This window comes from Oncorhynchus mykiss, chromosome 15 (genome assembly GCF_057628025.1).
Source record: "Oncorhynchus mykiss isolate SJ-2025 chromosome 15, ASM5762802v1, whole genome shotgun sequence".
In the NCBI taxonomy this organism is placed as follows: domain Eukaryota; kingdom Metazoa; phylum Chordata; class Actinopteri; order Salmoniformes; family Salmonidae; genus Oncorhynchus; species Oncorhynchus mykiss.
In genome coordinates this window covers 65,546,815-65,570,465 of record NC_143036.1, presented here as the reverse complement: position 1 = coordinate 65,570,465, position 23,651 = coordinate 65,546,815, and the positions used below count along the sequence as shown (strand labels likewise).

The following is a 23,651-nucleotide window of genomic DNA, read 5'->3' as shown; positions in this document are numbered from 1 at the left end:
TGTTCAGGAGGGTCCTAGATTTACTACAGCTCTAGAGGTTACATAGGGCTGTGTTCAGGAGGGCCCTAGACTTACTACAGCTCTAGAGGTTACATAGGGGCTGTGTTCAGGAGGGCCCTAGACTTACTACAGCTCTAGAGGTTACATAGGGGCTGTGTTCAGGAGGGCCCTAGACTTACTACAGCTCTAGAGGTTACATAGGGCTGTGTTCAGGAGGGTCCTAGACTTACTACAGCTCTATGGAGGTTACATAGGGCTGTGTTCAGGAGGGCCCTAGACTTACTACAGCTCTAGAGGTTACATAGGGCTGTGTTCAGGAGGGTCCTAGATTTACTACAGCTCTAGAGGTTACATAGGAGCTGTGTTCAGGAGGGTCCTAGATTTACTACAGCTCTAGAGGTTACATAGGGCTGTGTTCAGGAGGGCCCTAGACTTACTACAGCTCTAGAGGTTACATAGGGGCTGTGTTCAGGAGGGCCCTAGACTTACTACAGCTATATGGAGAACATAGGGGCTGTGTTCAGGAGGGCCCTAGATCTACTACAGCTCTAGAGGTTACATAGGGCTGTGTTTTTTTATTTATTTATTTCACCTTTATTTAACCAGGTAGGCTAGTTGAGAACAAGTTCTCATTTGCAACTGCGACCTGGCCAAGATAAGGCATAGCAGTGTGAACAGACAACACAGAGTTACACATGGGGTAAACAATTAACAAGTCAATAACACAGTAGAAAAAAGGGGAGTCTATATATACATTGTGTGCAAAAGGCATGAGAAGGTAGGCAAATAATTACAATTATGCAGATTAACACTGGAGTGATAAATGATCAGATGGTTATGTACAGGTAGAGGTATTGGTGTGCAAAAGAGCAGAAAAATAAAAATAAATAAATAAAAACAGTATGGGGATGAGGTAGGTGAAAATGGGTGGGCTATTTACCAATAGACTATGTACAGCTGCAGCGATCGGTTAGCTGCTCAGATAGCAGATGTTTGAAGTTGGTGAGGGAGATAAAAGTCTCCAACTTCAGCGATTTTTGCAATTCGTTCCAGTCACAGGCAGCAGAGAACTGGAACGAAAGGCGGCCAAATGAGGTGTTGGCTTTAGGGATGATCAGTGAGATACACCTGCTGGAGCGCGTGCTACGGATGGGTGTTGCCATCGTAACCAGTGAACTGAGATAAGGCGGAGCTTTACCTAGCATGGACTTGTAGATGACCTGGAGCCAGTGGGTCTGGCGACGAATATGTAGCGAGGGCCAGCCGACTAGAGCATACAAGTCGCAGTGGTGGGTGGTATAAGGTGCTTTAGTGACAAAACGGATGGCACTGTGATAAACTGCATCCAGTTTGCTGAGTAGAGTGTTGGAAGCGTTCAGTGTTCAGGAGGGCCCTAGATTTACTACAGCTCTAGAGGTTACATTTCACTTATAGTTCTACGTTTTCTCAAGTCACTCCCTGTTCCCACAGATATAACAAGTGGGTTGTTCTCGAAGTTCAAAGGTCAGTCGGAGGGCCTGACTGGTGAACCCTTAAGGTCAAATTACGTCACACGACCTGGCAGGCATCATGTGATCCCCTGCAGGGTTCACAGGAGCTGACACGAGGTCAGAGGTCACCACAGGGTGAAAGGTTAAAGAGAGGAACTCTGAATGAGAGAAAGATGAGAGAAGGAGTCTTCTGGAATACAGACATCCAGGAAGACAAACACCTATAGGATGAGGCAGGGGGAGGAAGGGAGGGGTAGTCACACACATCCCCACACGGGTCATACACAACAGACGTGGTGACGAGGCCATTCATCAGACAGACGTGTGTGTGTGTGTGTGTGTTTTTGTGTGTGTGTGTGTGTGTGCGCACTTCCTTGTGTGTTTTCACGTGCTACTCGTAACGCATTAGGAGGGCCAGAATAGGCACATAAACCAAACACACACAGGCACACAGAGAGAAAATGCAAACAGAGGAAGGAGAGCGAGTTAAATGACCATCCCCCCAGGAACCACGGTGATAGAATAGTCCTTCCCAGGCAGAACTCACTACAATGGACCTTCTGGACCTAGAGGAGCGGGACCAGTCCACATTCTGTCAAACGGAGGGGGGGCAGGGAGGGGTGTGGACAAGACAGAAGCATTACTTCCAAGTAAAGAACAGCCATTTAAAGAACAATGCTTTAACATCCAAAAGGAACACATCTAAGCACAGTATCAGTTAGTCTGTGATCATGAAGAGGTGTCTTGTGATAAACGTTGCTCTTCATTTAGTGTTATGTTGATGTGGAGTTTGTGTTATGGTCTTTTTAAATGCTCTTCTTCTAGCACTACGAACATCGATTTCTGAAGAGATTCTACCTCACTCAAAGGCTTGTTTTTAATTACTGAATGAACCTATGTAAAGTAACTCTGGATAAGGGCGTGTGCAAAATCAGTGTTCCTTAATCCATACCAGAAGGCACATATTTGCTCTAGCCCAGCACTAACACACCTGACTCAACACTTCAACTTCCCATTGGCGATAAATTAACAGAGTGTAGCACGGTACAGAGTAATATAGAAAGATATATGGAACGGACACAATTTCTTGCTTTTCTATCTTCTGTTTTGTAACATGGTTTGACACCAACTCCATGCCCTTATGTTGTGACAGCGCCATCAGTTCCTCTTGGATAGAGCTTGGTTACGATCTGCGCATTGAAGACAAGTCAGTATTCGCTATAACCTGACAGACAGGTTTGGTGTCTGTGTGTGTGTCCTATCAAATGACAGAAAAACGCTGGGAAGATTGCACTGTCACAATGGGCTTGTGTGTGGTACGATGCGTCACAGTATGTCCTTACTATAGCTTTAAGTACAACTCGACGAATGGCTTGACGAACTCAATGCACTTTAAAATGACTAAAACCAAATTGAAACAGTGTAGAAAATATAATGGATCTATATTTATAGTTTCTTGACGGGCCAGCTCGCTAATAATCACTAGACATTCAGGGAGCATAATTCTTTTATTTTTTTACGTATAGGGGATAGATGTAGATGTGGCTGTCATGAAATTTAATCAGCCGGTGATTGTCAAGCAAATAACTAATCAGTCTCACAGTAATTTACTGTTAATTAACAAACATGTTTAGCATCTCCTGGCTTCCACACACAGCCTCCAAGCCACTGATGCAGACCTTCAGAACATATACATTTTAAAAAGTCTAATAAACCCATGTAATATAGCCCTACACCATCACAATTAAACCAGTATTTATTTTAGACAGGTCTGAAGAAGCATGATATGAAGAACATTTTTAACAGAATAGCATACTCTGAGTTATCCGTATGGTAGGTCCTGATCTGGCTATGCCAAATGGCTCTTGGCTACACTAGTTCATTTAGCAGACAAGAATTACTTAGAAATTCCATGGCATTATTTTATAGTATGAAGAATACAATTGAACAAAGCTGAATAAAATAGGAAGGATATTTTCTCCAAGCGATGAGGGAGTGTGCACATGTGGTTATTCTGTGTTGAGCTGTTAACAAAGAAACAGGTATTCCTATATGCTTCATTTAGAGTTATTATTCATGTAACTTTAGTTGTTCTACAAACGTTGGGCTATGCGTTTTGATTTATAAATACATTGTAAGGTTGAGTGACGCGACTCATGAGGATTTGAAAATAACTCGCTCGAAAGGCATGAGTGCTGCTTCGTTTTTTGTGCAGGCTGTACACACTACATCAGCCACTCATTCACAATTTGACAAGCACTTGATAATGCATAGAATTTCATGGTGGCATCCCCTTTGTGTGGCCGTAATGCACTCCCCAAAAAATCCATGCCTTTTGCGTTGTGCCTTTCTCCCGGAGGGCTGCGCACTCCGTAATGTGATCAGTTCTTTCTCAGAGGCTACAAGTGAAGAAAGACACAAGGGGGACGCAAACAGTGTCATCCTTATTCAGTTCCGAGGTGCATATCGAAGATATTGGAACTGTCCACATTTACTTTTCGGCAGCCAACAAGATGAGTAGGCCTAACGAACAGCAAGAGCACTAGCCTATGTCAATCTACTATCCCCCATAGTACAAAAGTTGACCTATTCTATTCTGTGCGAGAAATAAATATTCCAAACATAGTCTGGGACAGTTGTGGGATGCGATAGTTCCCAAAATAATACAAACACTGGCATGAAAAAAAATGTTTTGGCGCAATGTGGCTGACAACAGATCAGAACGTTTAGCTTAAAATGTTGATTAACTATTAGCCATTTCTTCACATTATAAGTGCGAAAGATTTGCACATGGTAGTAAGCTATAAGCGCAAATGTTCCATTAGCAATGTGCTTAATGTTAGGAAAGTTTAAAAATAAATATAGTAAGCCTAGCCTATAGAAAGGTAAGTCTCCTCTTTTTAGTAGTGGCCATCACTGTTTTCTCACAATTGCAAAGCCTATTGAAATGTGACGTAACATGAGCTCATGGGCTCTCAAGTGTTTGATTCGATTTGTTATTACATTTGCATTGATGTCAGAGTGATTAGAGGGAAAATAGAGTGCTGAATACCAGGCAGTTAGCAGGTTTGGTACGCTACAAATGCCATCCGCAGCATCAGAGCTTGGAGATCCTTATTACCGTGACTAAACGATCACGTGGAATTTGACTGCCTTCATGACTAATCGAGTCACCGCAACAGATCTAATTGGGGACTATTTAAAAAAAAAACATTCTGACGACATGGAAATAGCATTTTCAGCGCGACCCTTCGGACCTCGAAGACAGAATGCAGCCCCCGAGGCAAAATGACTTAGACACCCCTGACCTGGAGGGAGAAATGGCAGAGTGGGAAGAGTAGTTCCAATGGAATCTTTCCACAGAGCCATAAATCTTGTTGAGTTATTAATTCCAATGTAATAACTTCTCTGCCTCACCATGTGCCTCAAACTCAGAACCGTTCACTGACACTGAGCCACTCTCTCTCTCCCATCTCTCATTTCCTCAATACATGTACCTCAAACTAGGGCCAGTTCATTGGAGCTAAACCCCTCTCTCTCTCCCATTCCTCTCCCATCCTTCTCACTCATCCCCGTACCTCAAACTGGGGCCAGTTCATGGGCATGCCAGGACCATGGTTGGAGCGGAACCACTTGAGGTCCTCCACAGCGTCAGCAGCAGAGATAGTGTCCTCCAGCGTGTGGTAGACTGTCTGGAATCTAGAGAGGGAGAGAAGAGGAAGACAGGAGAGCGAGAGAAAGGGAGCGAGAGGGTACATCAGCATTTCCCTAATGATGGATGGTGAACCATGTCCAATCATCAGCCTCAAATCCAAATGGACCCTTATCACCTACACCCTAACCACTTCTGTAGATATAAGAGGATTGAATAGCAGCCAATCAGAAGGAAAATAAAGCTATGAAGCTTAGGATGCAGAGGCTAGGGGTCCATTTGGAATTGATATGCAGAGGTGGAGGGGTCTTACTCATCATTGGTGGAGAGGTGGAGGTGTCATAGCCTACTTGTGATTGGTGGAGAGGTCGAGGTGATGCTTGACTTCCAGCAGAAGTGCTTTGAAGAAGGTGATACGTTTGTCCTCAAACTGCTGCCATTGTTCAAACACCTGCTCCATGTTCTCTATGTACTGGGGAGTCACCTTGTCCAGCTCCTCCAGAGACTTCTCATAGCGCTCCTTAGTCTGGGACCCAGAGGATCATACAGGGAAGCACACACACACGTAAGGAGACATACACACAGGGAAGCACACACAGGTAAGCACACACACACGGACAGACATACGGAGCTGAAACATTTGCTCCATATTGTCAGGATACTCAAATGGTCAGTCACATTCCAGCCATGACAAACAACATAGACATAAAACACATGTCCACGCAGAGATGATTTTACACCACTGTAACCCCACCCCCATCCCCACCTTCTCCATCTCCTGCTGGCACTTCTCCACCTTGTCCTGCAGTTTCTTCTGGGCCTCAGGGTTGCTGTTGTTCTCCAGCTTGCTGTTGTTCTCCCGGCTTGTGGCCAGCTTCTCTTCCTTACAGGCCCCGTGGTACGCCTTCTTCATCGTCTCCATCTGCCATGTGGCACAGAGAAGGTAAGGTACAGCGGTTAACATCATGCTTATGTAGCTAATGGATAACCAAGTTAGCATGGCGCAGTAGCTAAGTGACTATTCAATATGATTCCACCCTTACAGTGGCAGACACAAGCTTTGGAACAAGACCAGCTCTAGCCTTTTGGGGGCCATAAGCAAGATTTGCCTGGGGACCCCCCCACGTCGCAGGCAAAACATTTAGTGGCCCACTTCTTGGCGGAGGAGAGAAATGTGCAGTTTTTTTTGCCACTGAACACGCCGATTGGCTCGTGTTTTTCTGTTGCTCATTACAAAAACAAGATTTCAGTCTTGGAGGCATATTTCCTGACCGATTCTGTAATTGGTTAATGATGTTTGTCCCCCATGAGACACTTTAGACAAGGAAGCCTATTTCACGTCCTTAAAATCCCCAGAATGAATCTAAGACAACTCAAGAAATCTATAATTAATTTGGACGATTTTGCAGAGGATGTTTAAGTTGCGCAATAGTACATTAACGTGTTTGGGTAAGTATTTGTCAAGTAAAAGAGATATGCGACGTGTTGTCTCATGTAAACAAAATCGGAGCTGCTGGGCAGGTGTCTCACTGTATGCTGTCACCGCAGCTGTTCACCCCATGTTAGTGTCCAAACGGACATGGTCAAATCAAAACCCAACTTTCATTTACTCGTTGTGACTTACGGATCTTCCAAACTTGGTTTTAGATTAGACTATTATCATATTTACACTTTGTAGTATTTACACTTTTTGACACTAGAATAGCTGTTTGACTCATATCGATGCCAAATTGAGACAGTTTTCAAAGGGATGTGTTGACATTCTACACAGTTTGCCATGGGGCGGGAATAAAACCCCCAAAAAGCATCTGCTTATGTGGCTTATTGGCTGGGCTGACACTGCTAAGGAACAATGCTTTTTCAAAAGAATAAAGGTGAGAGGAATGGTGGTGGGGGTCTTTAAAAGGCAAGAGAATACCTTGATTAAGTCAAGGTAACAAAATCATACCATAATGATAGTCTTAAAGACTAAGCACCCAATTCAGACTCTGGTAAACAAAGAGGTGGAAACTAAAATAGACTTAGGAAAAACTCTGGCGATTGGCAAAACCTGTCCACCTGGGATTTGATTCAATCTACATCAAATGGAAAGCGGAAGCCTCTTCCTCCATTTTAAAAAAAAGTGGACAAGGCCATTAGTTCCTGTTGTTTGGGACAGGGCCAGAGTGGCAGCAATGTTCTTCTCCCACTTATAATGGGATCTCTGAAAAAGGCAACTTAGCCAAAGAACAGAGGGAACAGCTGGCTGGCTAGCCGGCTGGCCGGCTGGCTGGCTGGCTGGCTGGCTGGCTGGCTGGCTGGCTGTCTGTCTCCTCCCAACCCCAGGCCTCTGGAGAGCAGCGCGCCCACACAGGCTTGGCTCACTGGGCCTGCTACTGTAAAGCTGCTCTCATCCCTCACCTCTAGGACCTGCCTCTTCCACGCAGATGCTTAGTGATACCCCCTGTGTGTGTGTGTGTGTGTGTGTACACAAGGCCATTCCACCCTCTCCTTTTAAGACAGTTAGCCCATTTCCATCTCCTCTCTCTCTCTCTCTCTCTCTCGATTGGCTCACTGTCTGGCCCTCAAATACATTAATTACCTCCTTGACACAACTCACACATACTGCACTAATCTGTCACCGATAATGACAACAGGAAGAGGCTTATTGTGACATAGCTCACACACATACACCAGCCAGGAAGACTCAGATTGTGAAACTGGTACACTACAAACTCTGCGACCAAAAAGGTTGCCTACAGCCCGGTAAACAGCTTACTACAATGACGACAGAAAAAAAAACAGGACTGTTCCAGAACTCCCAGGTCAGAGATGTCACGTCAGACATCATTTGAGTGTGTGTGTGTGTGTGTGTGTATGTATGTATGTATATGTGTTGGTTTGTGCATGTAGGAGTATGTGTGTGTCTGTATTAGCAGCACATTAGCTGCAGTTAATCTGCACTACTACTAGCCAAAAGCACAGCAGAGCAGCCCAGTGTATTTCCCACACCATAACAAATCAAGGCGCCACAGAGAAACAGAGCCGGTTCGACACACAATGGCCTTCCCTTCCGTAGCAGCTGCCTGTGTGGCCAGTGTAAAGTTACACGCCACTGCTTCCTATGAATGGCCAACACTAATGAAATAGCCAGTTTATATAGAAAATAAAATGTTAGTCTCAAAGAAAATGTGAGATAATGTCTAGATGCTTTTTAAAGTAGAGATCTAGTTGATAAACTGCCTGGCTGGGCTGATGAGACAGTGGATTGCGCAGTCAGATGGAAAATAGTAAACAGGCATTCTAACATCATAGATTAGCCCGTGGTAACTTGTGGATTATAAACTGGGTGGTTCGAGCCCTGAATGCTGATTGGCTGAAAGCCATGGTGTATATCAGACCGTATACCATATGTATGACAAAACATGTGTTTTTACTGCTCTAATTACGTTGGTAATCAGTTTATAATAGCAATAAGGCTCCTCGGGGGTTTGTGATATATGGCCAATATGCCACGGCTAAGGGTGGTGTCCATGCACTCCGTGTTGCTTTGTGTCAAAGAACAGCCCTTAGCCGTGGTATATTGGCCATATACCACACCTCTTCGGGCCTTATTGCTTAAATAGACACCGGCTGGAATGTGGTTTAAACGAATCAGCATTCAGGATTACACCCACCATTGTATAAATAGCACTAATGGCCTGTTTGTTGTACAGCATAGCAGCTAGTACAGGAGAGAAGGAGCTGCAAACAGTGAAAGCAGTGAGTCAGTGATATGTGTCCAAGTGAACTGAGGGGTGATGGGAATAATTGTGGTGGCAGAAATCAACAGACTGATAAATGCAGGGTAAAGCGGATGGATGTGTGCTTCTTTACATCTGAGCTGGTTGGTTCTGTGTGCGTCTTTCTTTACTGCACGCGCGTATGGATTGTCTGCACGCACCCGTGTGTGGATTGTCTGCGAGTGTGTGAGTGTATTGTCTGCGCGTGTGTGTGTGTATTGTGTTTGTATTGTCTGCACGTGCGTGTACGTATTGCCTGCGCGTGCGTGTGCGTATTGTCTGCGCGTGTGTCTGTACGACTCCCCAACCTCTTTCAGTTTCTTGGCCCAGGGTTTCTGGGCCTTGCGGAAGCCGTCGTCAGCCTCCTTGGTCTCCTTGAAGCCTCCGATCATCTGTTTGTGGTAGTAGTCCCTCTGCCATACCTTGAGCTTCTCACAGTCCTCCCCCATCAGCACCGCCTTCACCTCCATGTGGAGCTCGCTCACCTTCTCCGCCTCCGTGCACAGGGCACCCCACGCCCGCTCCAGGGTCCCGTACTGAGGGCCTGGGGGTGCACATGATTAGATAATAACACACATGCATGCTTACGGTGATGGAGAGTGCGGAACTGAGGAACCAGAGGGGTGACGGGAACGGAGGGGTGAAGGAGTGGAACACACACACCTGTCTTCAGTGCTTGGACCACTGAAGTGTGTGTGTGTGTGTGTGCCTACCCTTCTCTATAAGCTGTCTCCAGCGTTTGGACCACTCTGTGAGCTGCTGTGCGTAGGACTTCTCGATGCGCGCCCGCTCATGGAGACAGTTCATCAGGTCGTTACACAGGCGACTGCCATCGTCCACCCGCCTCACTGCCCGCTTGTAGTTCCCCACCTGGGAGAGAGAGAGGAAGGGAGAGAGAGAGGAAGGGAGAGAGAGAGGAAGGGAGAGAGAGAGAGGGAGGGAGAGAGAGAGAGACGGAGAGATACTTGGAGTTAGGGGGGGGCAGGTGAGAGGGTGTGTGCGTATCATATAATGACATATGTTTGTTAATTGTATGTGTTATACTGTATGTTGTCTACTGTCTCACCTCCCAGAAGCTGTCACTGGAGACGTCGACCATGGAGTCATCGTAGGAGCCGGACATGGCTGCTGCCCTCGGTACCCACAGTCCTCAGGGGCTGAAACACACAGTCAACAACACCATAACACACAGCAGACTGGCATTTATACAGACTGGCTGCAGGGGACAGGACAGCACTCAGTCTTCAAAAAAGTGCTATTTTTATTGCATAAAAAAAAAAAGGTTTTACTTTCTACCCTAGCTGGGTCTTTCCTTAGGTCCTGTCTGTCTGTCCATTCTTTCCAAGGGCACTGGAATGTGCTGACAACGTCTGGTGTTCTACCACGTGTAGAGAGCCCTGTGTGGGGCAGACTTAATACTCTGACCCCCTGGCTTCAGCACGGCCTAATGGGGCTATTAGCCTACGTACCATATGAACGAACACACACAAGACACAACTAGGCGACTCCTTTCACTCCATGAGTAGAAAGATGAATCGTATGACAATGAGAGACAAAAACCGAAGACAGAAAGAGATTTCACAGGCTGACTTTAAATCAGTCCGTCAAACACACACACTTTAGTTTCACTACAATCATATGACACGAATTGGCAGCGGGGAGCAGAGCATCATTCTGTTGTTGTGTGTTCTCAGTCAACTAGTAAAAGCCCGTTATCATAAAAGGCCACAAACAACACCCAGGCAACGTAATTATCACGCCGTCACTGTGACACTCCTGAGAAATGCTGAGCTGGGACCACAGCCAAAGACGTGATTCGAGAGAGAAAGAATTAACAAGAGGGGCAACGGAGCGAGACAGATAGGAGTGTGTGCAATCTGTAATCTGGTGTGAATCTAAACAGCAGGTGAGTGTCTTCACCCATTTCAAAAACCTTACAGCCTGAAAAACAACAACACACAGCTCTGTGCAGAGTGGCACAGAGGGCCTAGTGTGTGTGACTTATCTGTCGTTTTAGCACACACTGTGGGGAGCTTCCGTTTGCTGAGTGACAAGGGAGCGGAACTCCACTGACAGAAAGACCTCTGTTCCTCTCCTCCTTCATCCTCCTCCCCCCGTTTGCTTTCTCTCTCCATCCTCCTCTCCTCCCCTCTGTCTGCTTTCTCTCTAGATCGCTGCTCTATCTTCAGCTTCCAAGTAGGCCCCTGATCCTCTCGCCATCTCTTCATGATTGTGTGTAAGATAGTGCGTTTCCTGGCAGTCAGTGGCCCATGTCCTCCAAACCACAGCTAGGGCTGGGGGACAGAGAGAGGGTTGTTGTGGCTGGAGGGAAGAACCACAGACAAGAGTGGCTTTCACAACACTTGACCAACACATGCGCTCTGTTGTGCTTTTCTAGCACACACACACACACACACAGTCAGGGTAATGATTGTGTGAGGTGAAGAGTTTCATCGACAGAGAGGTTGATGATCAACCGTTTTTATTGTAGATTTGACCAACATGACTTTGCAATGGAAAGGAAGGAGATGATCTGACCTATCTAACATGTCCCACACTAACAAATGCTGAACTGCAAATCAGATGTGGAATCTGTATCTAGTGGAGCAGCAGTCTAAGGCACTGCATCTCAGTGCAAGAGGCGTCACCGTAGTCCCTGGTTCGAATCCAGGTTGCATCACATCCGGACGTGATTGGGAGTGCCATAGGGCCATAGGGCGCACGATTGGCCCAGCGTCATCCGGGTTCGGCCGGATGGAATTTGATCTTAATTGACTTGCCTAGTTAAATAAAGGTTAAAAAAATGAAAAGAAATCCCCTGGGCCAGACAACATTAGTGGTCTCCTACTAAAGGGTTACCATAGTCCCTGGGCCAGACAACATTAGTGGTCTCCTACTAAAGGGTTACCATAAGCCCCTGGGCCAGACAACATTAGTGGTCTCCTACTATAGGGTTACCATAAGTCCCTTGGCCAGACAACATTAGTGGTCTCCTACTAAAGGGTTACCATAAGTCCCTGGGCCAGACAACATTAGTGGTCTCCTACTAAAGGGTTACCATAAGCCCTTGGGCCAGACAACATTAGTGGTCTCCTACTAAAGGGTTACCATATCAACTGTCAGGTATTTTCTGTGAGCTTTTCCTCACTCTCTAGCAGAACACTCCATCCCAGCAATATGGAAATCATCCACCATATGCCCAGTAACTAAAAAGAGCAACCTCTCCTGCAACAATGACTACAGCCCTGTAGCTTCAACATCTAGTGATGAAGAGCTTTGAAAGGCTGATTCTACAAAAGGAGGTATGCTGTTATACAGACCCTCTCCAGTTTGCTTACAAGCGGTACAGGGGTGTTGATGATGCAGTTCTGTCCCTACTGCACCGTGCCCAGAACCACCTGGAGAAGCCCAAGACATACATCAGAATGGTATTTGTGCATTTCTCTAGTGCCTTTGATACAGTCCAGCCTCACTTAATGATTCAAAAGTTCCAGAACATGAATGTCATTCCACATTTGATTTTCTGGGTCCTCTCCTTCCTGACAAATAGAGAACGGCAGGGTCAGATTCAATGGTCACTGCAGCTCTTCCAGAACCATCTGTACAGAATCACCGCAAGGCTGTGTCATCTGGCCTGTTTATTCACCCTGTACACAGAGGACTGTAGGAGCTCAGACCCAGAGATGATGTTCATTAAGTACTCAGATGACAGTAATTATGGGACACAGCAGGCAACTCATATAGAGCTCTCCCATTCAAATCCATCAAACTCCTTAAATCTGAAGTTTTGATGTGCACACACACACACTGCTGCTTATCCTTTATACTGTACCCTACACATTTGTGTTATGTATTTTGTATGTGCCATTCATTACCACATATGAAAACACACTCCCAGGAAATAAAAGTTGTTTGAATTGAACACACACAAACACACCAGAAAAAGGGCCACCAGAGGAATCATAGATCTTCCTGTGCTCTCTCTCCCTCCTGCCCTCGCTCAGCTGTTGCTGTCCATCACTCACCAAATCGCTGCCATGACAACTATGGAACACAGCAGTGCATGGAATGGACCACAGCATTCTACAGCTGAGCCAATCCCGTTTGTAACTTTATAAAAAATAAACAGGGCACCGTTTGTGGACCTGGTGGATCCATTCACACAATGTCTGATCAGTGCCTGTTCAGTGGCTTCTATAAAGCATATTATTGTATCGATTCGACACCTTTCATGGGAGCATACAAATGTACCAAACCATTTCATTGAGCAAACAGCATACATTTCTATACTGCTACTATACCGCTAACTAACCTAATAGAAACTAAGAGTTGGCTAGTGGCTACAACAACAAACTTCCTAACGGAAGAGAACTCTGTATAGGGTGCTAGGTAGCCTAGTGGTTAAGAGTGCTGGGCCAGTAACTGAAAGGTCGCTGGTCCAAATCCCAGAGTGGTCCTTGAGCAAGGCACTTCACCCTAATTGCTTCTGTAAGTTGCTCTGGATAAGAGTGTCTGCTAAATGACGTAACGTAAAGGTATAGAGAAGATTGCAAGACGAACCCACAGCCAACTAGTACAAACCAAATAGAATGGACCCCTAAGGAAACTAGTTGGTGACCGCAGTGAACACTATGAACACAGTTCAGAACCACTAAACATCTCTAGACTGAGGAGGTTTAGACACAGAGGCCTAATTCAGTATTTTCCCCCATTCTCTCCAAAGTCTGCACTTGGTTGCTGTTTGTTACCCATTTGCTATATGTTTAACCAAACTCTAAAATGAGTGTGTTCACAGCCATGGAAGAACACTAAAGTAATTCCACTGCCTAAAAATAGTAAAGCACCCTTTGCCAGTTATCAGTTAACAACCTGTTCTTAGTAAACTGATGGCGATAATTGTGTTTGAACAAGTTAACTACTGATTCAGCATGCATATAGAGAAGGGCACTGAACTTGTACTGCACTGACTCAGATGACTGATGTTATTGATCATAATTTGTAAAAAGTAACTTATGGCTTTACATCACCTGCGTTCACATGGTTGGAAAGTTACTTATTTAATTGAACTTAGAAGCTTCTCTAACATCAGTGTGGTGTCCCGCAGGGAAGTTGACTTGGGCCATTGCAAATTATTTGTAAAAACATAAAGAGTAACTTGTCTTACAAGAAGCTAGAATTACTATGTATGCTGATGATTCCACACTCTACATGTCAGCACCCAAAGCCAGTGAGCTCACAGACTCTTATTACAAGGAGTTTGTCTATCAGAATGGGTGATTAACAAACTGGTCTTAAGTACATCTAAAAAGATTGTATTTGGTTCATAACATTCTCCAAGACCTAAACCTCAACTGGAGTTGTGTATAAAGGGTGTGACAATTGAGCAAGTTGAGGAAGCTGAACTAGGAGTAATATTGGATGTGTTCATGGCATCCACATCACTAAGTTCTTAACATGGTCCACACAGCCCAGTCTTGAAGAGGTCACGACAGCACCTCTTCCACCTCAGGAGGCTGAAAAGATTTGACATGGGCCCTCGGATGTTCTACAGCTGCACCATAGAGAGCATCTTGACTGGCTGCATCACCCTCGACCGCAAAGCGCTAGAGTGGTGTGGACTAGAGGTTGACCGATTAATCAGAATGGCCGATTAATTTGGGCCGATTTCAATCAGATTTTTTAAAATATCTTTATTTAACTAGGCAAGTCAGTTAAGAACACATTCTTATTTTCAATGACTGCCTAGGAACGGTGGGTTAACTGTCTTGTTCAGGGGAAGAACGACAGATTTTCACCTTGTTCGCTCGGGGGATCCAATCTTGCAAACTTACAGTTAACTAGTCCAACGCAATAACGACCTGCCTCTCTCGTTGCACTCCACAAGGAGACAGCCTGTTACGCGAATGCAGTAAGCCAAGGTAAGTTGCTAGCTAGCATTAAACTTATCTTATAAAAATCAATCAATCATAACCACTAGTTATCAACCATGTGTAGTTATTACTAGATATTATCTAGCGTGTCCTGCTTTGCATATAATCTGACTGAGCATACAAGCATACAAGTATCTAAGTATCTGACTGAGCAGTGGTAGGCAGAAGCAGGCACGTAAACATTCATTCAAACAGCACTTTCGTGCGTTTTGCCAGCAGCTCTTCGTTGTGTGTCATGCATTGCACTGTTTATGACTTCAAGCCTATCAATTGAAGCGCTAATAGCGTTTCAAACGTCACTCGCTCTGAGCCTTCTAGTAGTTGCTCCCCTTGCTCTGCATGGTTAACGCTGCTTCGATGGTGGCTGTTGTCGTTGTGTTGCTGGTTCGAGCGAGGAGAGGGAGGGAAGCTATACTGTTACACTTGCAATACTAAAGTGCCTATAAGAACATCCAATAGTCAAAGGTTAATGAAATACAAATGGTATAGAGGGAAATAGTCCTATAATAACTACAACCTAAAACTTCTTCTTACCTGGGAATATTGAAGACTCATGAAAGCTGGTGGTTCCTTTTAACATATTTTCTCATGTTCTGAGCAAGGAACTGAAATGTTAGCTTTCTGACATAGCACATATTGCACTTTTACTTTCTTCTCCAACACTTTGTTTTTGCATTATTTAAACCAAATTGAACATGTTTCATTATTTGAGGCTACATTTATTGATGTATTATTTTAAGTTAAAATAAGTGTTCATTCAGTATTGTTGTAATTGTCATTATTTACAACAAAAACAAAAAAAATTGTCAGATTAAGTTAACTACTGATATCGGCTTTTTTGGTCCTCCAATAATCGGTATCGGCGCTGAAAAATCATAATCGGTCGACCTCACAGTAAATCACTGAGGCGGAGCTCTCTGCCAGGCAGTGTCAGAGGATGGCACGAAAAATGGACAAAGATATCAGCAAACAGTACCAGAGAAATGGTTCTCGGACGGACAAACAAGCTCCGAGACAAACCATAAGACGGCTAAATAATCAATGGTTACCCTGACTATCTGCACTGACTCTATACACACTCACAAGACACACACACATAGCCATTTCCACTCACAGCCATTCATCCCTTATTATGGGTTTAAAATTGGCAGATGTTTTCATTAAGCACCTACATTGGAACCCAGTGACTGTTACAGTAACATGATGTCAGAGCTCAGGTTCACAGCGTTGGATGGGTGTTTGACTGATAGCCGCTACAAACTTGAGCACTGCTCGTGACAAGAATATGCCCCCATCCCTCCCGCTAATTGGGCTACATTTGCACATTTGTTATTGTCTGAGTGAGGGAAATGCTGTAAAACGAGAGAAGTCGACGTGTTCTGAAAGATGAGACGTTGAGGATTATAATAAAAACCAGTCCAAATGTGCACAAGCTCATGGAATTTACAGTGTCAACGTTTATGATCGCTATGTTTGATCCACAGTTACGGGATGACATGCGTTATACCCTGGGTTGTCCTGAACACAACAAGCCTGTGTTTGATCCACAGTTACAGGGTGACATGCGTTATACCCTGGGTTGTCCTGAACACAACGAGCCTGTATTTGATCCACAGTTACGGGATGACATGCGTTATACCCTGGGTTGTCCTGAACACAACGAGCCCGTTTGTCGTATTGTGGAAGAAAATTAGGTGTGGAGCACGCACATGAATGCACTCATGACTCCAAAATTACAATCTGTTTGTCTTTAGTGCCTTTTGAAAGCCGAACACTAGAAGATCATATTTTATAAAACTTAACGAACCATGTTGGCAACAGAATAAGCTTTCAAATGATGCCAACCTGACCCAGATTGCGATTTTTAATGGACTGTTTTTGGATTGTGTAAATATTAATTGTGTGACGGTGGGGACGCATGGCTGTGTTCCAAACAAACAACTGCAAGAGATCTTGCTTCAGTTCCTCAATCTCAAAGCTGGGAGAGCTAAAAAAAAAAGCACCTTATAGTTGAAGGCTCTTTCAGTTAAAGTGCATTGAAATTACATAGGAACTGTGCATAGCTTGGAGAGATGCGTGGCAATTTAGCGTGACCAGTTAAACCTCTAACTCAACCCTTAAATTGGTTTTTATTATCTTGCACCTACTCCAAAATGTCAATGAATATTCTTATGTTACTGAATGTATCCAGAGAATTTTCAGATTTTGTTAACAACAAATACTGTGAGAATTTAAATGCGCTTTGGAGAGATGTATTATTTTTACATTTCTTTTTGCCTGAGCAACCTCCTGGTGGCAGAGCATTCCGTGATGATATTGCGCTATAACTGATCGAAGCATTAAATCCGTTTTCTTTGGTTTGAGTCCCGTGAAGAAACACAGACATATCCCCCCGACCCTAACCCATAGACATATCCCACTATCTGAAGTGTATGCAAATAGATCATACAAGTGGTTAGGATTTTTCTAAACAAATATTTATTTTTAAAAAAGACTAGGAGAGAAGTAGTCAATCTCTCTTCAACCCTCAACCAGAAAAAAATCATCATGCATGTTGTTGATATTTGTTCTGTTTTTAGTCAAGGCCAAGGCATGCTGCTCTGTTTTGAGCCAACTGCAGCTTTGCTAGGTCTGTTCTTTGCTGCAACCTGACCATATCACCGGACAGTAATCAAGACAGACAAGACCAGAGCTTGAACAAAAATATAAAACGCAACATGTAAAGTGTTGATCCCATGTTTCACGAGCTGAAAAAAAAGATCCTAGAAATGTTGCATATGCACAAAAAGCTTATTTCTCAAAAATGTTGATACCGTGACGATATCCAGAGGCCCATTGTCGTGCCATTCATCCACCGCCATCACCTCATGTTTCAGCATGATAATGCATGGGCCCATGTCGCAAGGATCTGTACACAATCCTGGAAGCTGAAAATGTCCCAGTTCTTCCATGGCCTGCATACTCAAACATACTCACCCATTGAGCATGGTTGAGATGTTGGGTCGTCACACCAGATACTAAATCTTTGAAAATTGTTGCACTTATGGGGAACATCGCTGCACAGGTATTTTCAGGTCTCTCCAGAGATGTTCGATCGGGTTCAAGTCCAGGCTTTGGCTGGGCCACTCATAGACATTGAGACTTGTCCCAAAGCCACTCCTGCATTTTCTTGGCTATGTGCTTAGGGTCGTTGTCCTGTTGGAAGGTGAACCTATGGCCTAGTCTGGAGCAGGTTGTCAAGGATCTCTCTGTACTTTGCTTCATTCATCTTTCCCTCGATCCTGACTAGCCTCCCAGTCCCTGCCGCTGAAAAACATTCTCACAGCATGATGCCGCCACCACCATGCCTCACCGTAGGGACTGTATTGGCCAGGTGATGAGCAGTGTCTGGTTGTTCCAGATGGGACTCTTGGCATTCAGGCCAAAGAGTTCCATCTTGGTTTCTTCAGACCAGAGAATCTTGTTTGTCATGGTCTGAGAGTCCTTTAGGACTAAAGGCCTGATTGGTTGCGTGCTGCAGAGATGGTTGTCCTTCTGGAAGGTTCTCCCATCTCCACAGAGGAACTCCGAAGCTCTGTCTGAGTGGCCATCGGGTTCTTGGTCACCTCCCTGACCAAGGCTCTTCTCCCCCGATTGCTCAGTTTGTCCGGGCAACCAGATCTAGGTAGAGTCTTGGTGGTTCCAAACTTCTTCAATTTATGGAGGCCACTATGTTCTTGGGGACCTTCAATGCTGCAGACATAATTTAGTACCCTCGACACAATCCTGTCTCGGAGCTCTACGGACAATTCCTTCGACCCCATGGCTTGGTTTTTGCTCTGACATGCACTGTCAACTGTGGGACCTTATATAGACAGGTGTGTGCCAATCAATAGAACTTACCAATCAATAGAATTTATCCCAGGTGGACTTCAATCAAGTTGTAGAAACATAAAGTATGATCAAAGGAAACAGGATGCACCTGAGCTCAATACTTATGTAAATAAGGTATGTTTTTTTACTTTGAATAAATTAGCACAAAAAAAATCTAAACTGTTTTCACTGTCATTTTGGTGTATTGTGCATAAAAATAATTTAATTAAAAATGTTTTTAAAGTCTATCGTAACAAAATGAGGAAAAGGGGAAGGGGTCTGAATACTTTCATGAAGTGAGTAAATAGTATTATTTTTGTTGTCTCCTTCTGCCTTGACAATATTACTTATGTTGTTCTTGTCTATAACTGTTCGTTCTGTACTCTGTCATGCATGTTTTATGTGGACCCCAGGAATAGTAGCTGCTGCATGTGCAACAGTTAATGGGGATCCTAATAATGTACAAGTTCACTCCCTGTTACTTTTACACACCGAAGGATTGAAAAACAATGAATTGGTTCAAGTGTGGGCTAGAGGACATCTTCGCTTTTAAACTTTATTAAGAGCTCTCATTTTATTGTGAGGAACTGCAGTGTTATCAAAAAAATGTTTATGTTCTGTCCTCTGTTATGAATGACCCCTTACACTCATGGAAATTAACCTACATGGAAGCAATTCATTCCTTTGAATCCTTCAGGGGGAGAGAAAATACTTCAGGGAGGAGCAAAAATGGAATTAGGCCCCTAGTGTTGTTCCTGGCAGACTGCGTCTGAAGTCTGAAGTCCACTCAGCTTCTCTAGGCAACTTGTCATGCATACACCGGCCACAAAACAGAGGGAGCGAAAACGAGAAAGAGGAACAGAAAGAAGAAGCCATCTAGTACACCTTTCAAATCAAGACGTTTTCCCGACAACTTTTTTTTATATATGAAAGGAATTGCCGGCAAGCCTCTACTTTTATTTCTGCCAACCGACCTAGTCATGATTAAGGTAAAGGTCTGCCTACGGCTTAGTATGAAATGTAGCCGTAATGCTGAGGCAGCACTGGCACCCACTACGCTCCTAAGCTCTTGATGGTTGCTAGGCAGCGCCCGTTACTGCTATCCTCCTGCCAGTTCTAAACTTTGAGGCATGTCACTCCACCCATCTCGTCGCATAGCCAACCGCATGCACTGTTTTCTTAACCACAACCGGATGGATCCATAAAGAATTACTGTGGGAATAAATATCACTGAGTGACAAAAATATTGGAATAAAATAGGCTAGTGCAATTGAAGGCATCAAATTGTCGCTTACTGATACTCCCAAAGTCATCCAATTGTTACAATACATTTGAAGCAATAGCCTACCCGTGTGTTCAACCATTTCAGTACCGTTTTACCCTCCTTTGAGACAAGCGTGAGGACTTGTATTGATAACATCCATCAATGTCTGATTTTCTTTTCACTGAATCTCTCTTTGGATATTGGTTAGGCTACAATTAGGCTGGTGAAATGCTAAATTGAGGTGAGTGCTACTCATGATCATCTTGTCTAGTTGCCTCATTTATTATCGCTGATCAGAACATTTTGCCAGCATGTTATGTAGCTTAACAAGCAGATTGTTTTGCTCTTCCTTTTCAGTTGCTTAGTAACCTAGGCCAACTCCAGACCTAAAGCCTGTGACTTGTCTTAATCAATGTGATTTTGTATCATTGAATCTCCCCTTGTATGCTATATATGGTTTATTCTCTGTCTGGGAAAATAATTGGAGGTGGTATAGCTCACCTATTTGTTTACTCATCTATCATTGATCCGAAACATTTACCACGCAATAATGTAGCCTAAATCCAGTGTAGGCTTTGTAATGGTGTATATTCAATAGATTTATTCAAATAGACGACCACCCACATCAGCCCATGTCTACTGCCACTCCTAAACTTGCCGGCATGTGCACAGGAGATACAGTGCCTTGCGAAAGTATTCGGCCCCCTTGAACTTTGCGACCTTTTGCCACATTTCAGGCTTCAAACAAAGATATAAAACTGTATTTTTTTGTGAAGAATCAACAACAAGTGGGACACAATCATGAAGTGGAACGACATTTATTGGATATTTCAAACTTTTTTAACAAATCAAAAACTGAAAAATTGGGCGTGCAAAATTATTCAGCCCCCTTAAGTTAATACTTTGTAGCGCCACCTTTTGCTGCGATTACAGCTGTAAGTCGCTTGGGGAATGTCTCTATCAGTTCTGCACACCGAGAGACTGAAGTTTTTTCCCATTCCTCCTTGCAAAACAGCTCGAGCTCAGTGAGGTTGGATGGAGAGCATTTGTGAACAGCAGTTTTCAGTTCTTTCCACAGATTCTCGATTGGATTCAGGTCTGGACTTTGACTTGGCCATTCGAACACCTGGATATGTTTATTTTTGAACCATTGCATTGTAGATTTTGCTTTATGTTTTGGATCATTGTCTTGTTGGAAGACAAATCTCTTTTGCAGACTCCATCAGGTTTTTTTTCCAGAATGGTCCTGTATTTGGCTCCATCCATCTTCCCATCAATTTTAACCATCTTCCCTGTCCCTGCTGAAGAAAAGCAGGCCCAAACCATGATGCTGCCACCACCATGTTTGACAGTGGGGATGGTGTGTTCAGGGTGACTTTTACACCAAACATAACATTTTGCATTGTTGCCAAAAAGTTCAATTTTGGTTTCATCTGACCAGAGCACCTTCTTCCACATGTTTGGTGTGTCTCCCAGGTGGCTTGTGGCAAACTTTAAACGACACTTTTTATGGATATCTTTAAGAAATGGCTTTCTTCTTGCCACTCTTCCATAAAGGCCAGATTTGTGCAATATACGACTGATTGTTGTCCTATGGACAGAGTCTCCCACCTCAGCTGTAGATCTCTGCAGTTCATCCAGAGTGATCATGGGCCTCTTGGCTGCATCTCTGATCAGTCTTCTCCTTGTATGAGCTGAAAGTTTAGAGGGACGGCCAGGTCTTGGTAGATTTGCAGTGGTCTGATACTCCTTCCATTTCAATATTATCGCTTGCACAGTGCTCCTTGGGATGTTTAAAGCTTGGGAAATCTTTTTGTATCCAAATCCGGCTTTAAACTTCTTCACAACAGTATCTCGGACCTGCCTGGTGTGTTCCTTTTCTTCATGATGCTCTCTGCGCTTTTAACGGACCTCTGAGACTATCACAGTGCAGGTGCATTTATACGGAGACTTGATTACACACAGGTGGATTGTATTTATCATCATTAGTCATTTAGGTCAACATTGGATCATTCAGAGATCCTCACTGAACTTCTGGAGAGAGTTTGCTGCACTGAAAGTAAAGGGGCTGAATAATTTTGCACGCCCAATTTTTCAGTTTTTGATTTGTTAAAAAAGTTTGAAATATCCAATAAATGTCGTTCCACTTCATGATTGTGTCCCACTTGTTGTTGATTCTTCACAAAAAAATACAGTTTTATATCTTTATGTTTGAAGCCTGAAATGTGGCAAAAGGTCGCAAAGTTCAAGGGGGCCGAATACTTTCGCAAGGCACTGTATAAAAGGTTTGTCCCGGCAATAATGTATTATCCTCTAAAAAAACAGTTACATATATATATATATATATATATATATATTTTTTTTTTATAGGCAACATACCGTAAAGTCTGTCTGTAAAGGGTATAGGATTTGCATGTGTCTCTCTCTGTGTGTGTATCCTCCTAAGAATATAATTAGGAGTGATGGTCTTCAAACACCTGCAAAACGAGGCCACAGATAAGACGTCGCTCCAAATGGACAACTGCTCAAGTTTCAATTATTGATGAAGGAAATAGGGAACTAGGCTTACGTGTGATGTGATCAAACAGTCATTTCATGTTCAGATATTACTACAATTATAGACCAGGTGTACCAAGCATGGTGCAATTCTGCAAATGCCAGCAGCAGAGACTTCAAGTTCCAACATTGTCCAATAGCCTCTGATACACTGAACAAATCTAGGTCTGCGTACAGCATAGGAATACACTGCATACTGTCTACAGTGGGCAATGCATTGGGCTACGTGGGGTATAGGCAGCAATGCATTAGTCTACGTGGGGTATAGGCAGCAATACATTAGTCTACGTGGGGTATAGGCAGCAATGCATTAGGCTACGTGGGGTATAGGCAGCAATGCATTAGGCTACGTGGTGTATAGGCAGCAATACATTAGGCTACGTGGTGTATAGGCAGCAATACATTAGGCTACGTGGGGTATAGGCAGCAATGCATTAGGCTACGTGGGGTATAGGCAGCAATGCATTAGGCTACGTGGTGTATAGGCAGCAATGCATTAGGCTACGTGGTGTATAGGCAGCAATGCATTAGTCTACGTGGTGTATAGGCAGCAATGCATTAGTCTACGTGGTGTATAGGCAGCAATGTATTAGGCTACGTGGTGTATAGGCAGCAATACATTAGGCTACGTGGGGTATAGGCAGCAATACATTAGGCTACGTGGGGTATAGGCAGCAATGCATTAGGCTACGTGGCGTATAGGCAGCAATACATTAGGCTACGTGGGGTATAGGCAGCAATGCATTAGGCTACGTGGGGTATAGGCAGCAATGCATTAGGCTACGTGGTGTATAGGCAGCAATACATTAGGCTACGTGGGGTATAGGCAGCAATACATTAGGCTACGTGGGGTATAGGCAGCAATGCATTAGGCTACGTGGTGTATAGGCAGCAATGCATTAGGCTACGTGGGGTATAGGCAGCAATACATTAGGCTACGTGGGGTATAGGCAGCAATACATTAGGCTACGTGGGGTATAGGCAGCAATACATTAGGCTACGTGGGGTATAGGCAGCAATACATTAGGCTACGTGGGGTATAGGCAGCAATACATTAGGCTACGTGGGGTATAGGCAGCAATGCATTATTCTACGTGGGGTATAGGCAGCAATGCATTAGGCTACGTGGGGTATAGGCAGCAATGC

The 23,651-nt window shown here is 44.1% G+C and overlaps 1 protein-coding gene across 13 annotated transcripts in view; it reads right to left on the bottom strand.

Moving 5' to 3' along the window:
• Positions 1-23,651, bottom strand: part of pacsin2 (protein kinase C and casein kinase substrate in neurons 2) — a 40,001-nt gene that overhangs the window by 10,847 nt on the left and 5,503 nt on the right. For 6 of the 13 annotated variants that reach the window (XM_090200844.1, XM_090200838.1, XM_090200841.1 and 3 more), the window contains exons 2-7: positions 9,970-10,060; positions 9,617-9,773; positions 9,212-9,447; positions 5,909-6,064; positions 5,493-5,668; positions 5,069-5,189 (exon numbers count right to left, since the gene is read on the bottom strand). In XM_090200844.1, the coding sequence (XP_090056970.1) occupies positions 5,069-5,189; positions 5,493-5,668; positions 5,909-6,064; positions 9,212-9,447; positions 9,617-9,773; positions 9,970-10,026 (903 nt within the window). In that variant the 5' untranslated portion in view covers positions 10,027-10,060. Of the gene's footprint in view, positions 1-2,037; positions 2,083-5,068; positions 5,190-5,492; positions 5,669-5,908; positions 6,065-9,211; positions 9,448-9,616; positions 9,774-9,969; positions 10,061-22,328; positions 22,422-23,651 lie in introns of those variants that run through there. The other 7 variants (XM_036944913.2, XM_036944912.2, XM_036944914.2 and 4 more) reach the window with 3 other exon arrangements.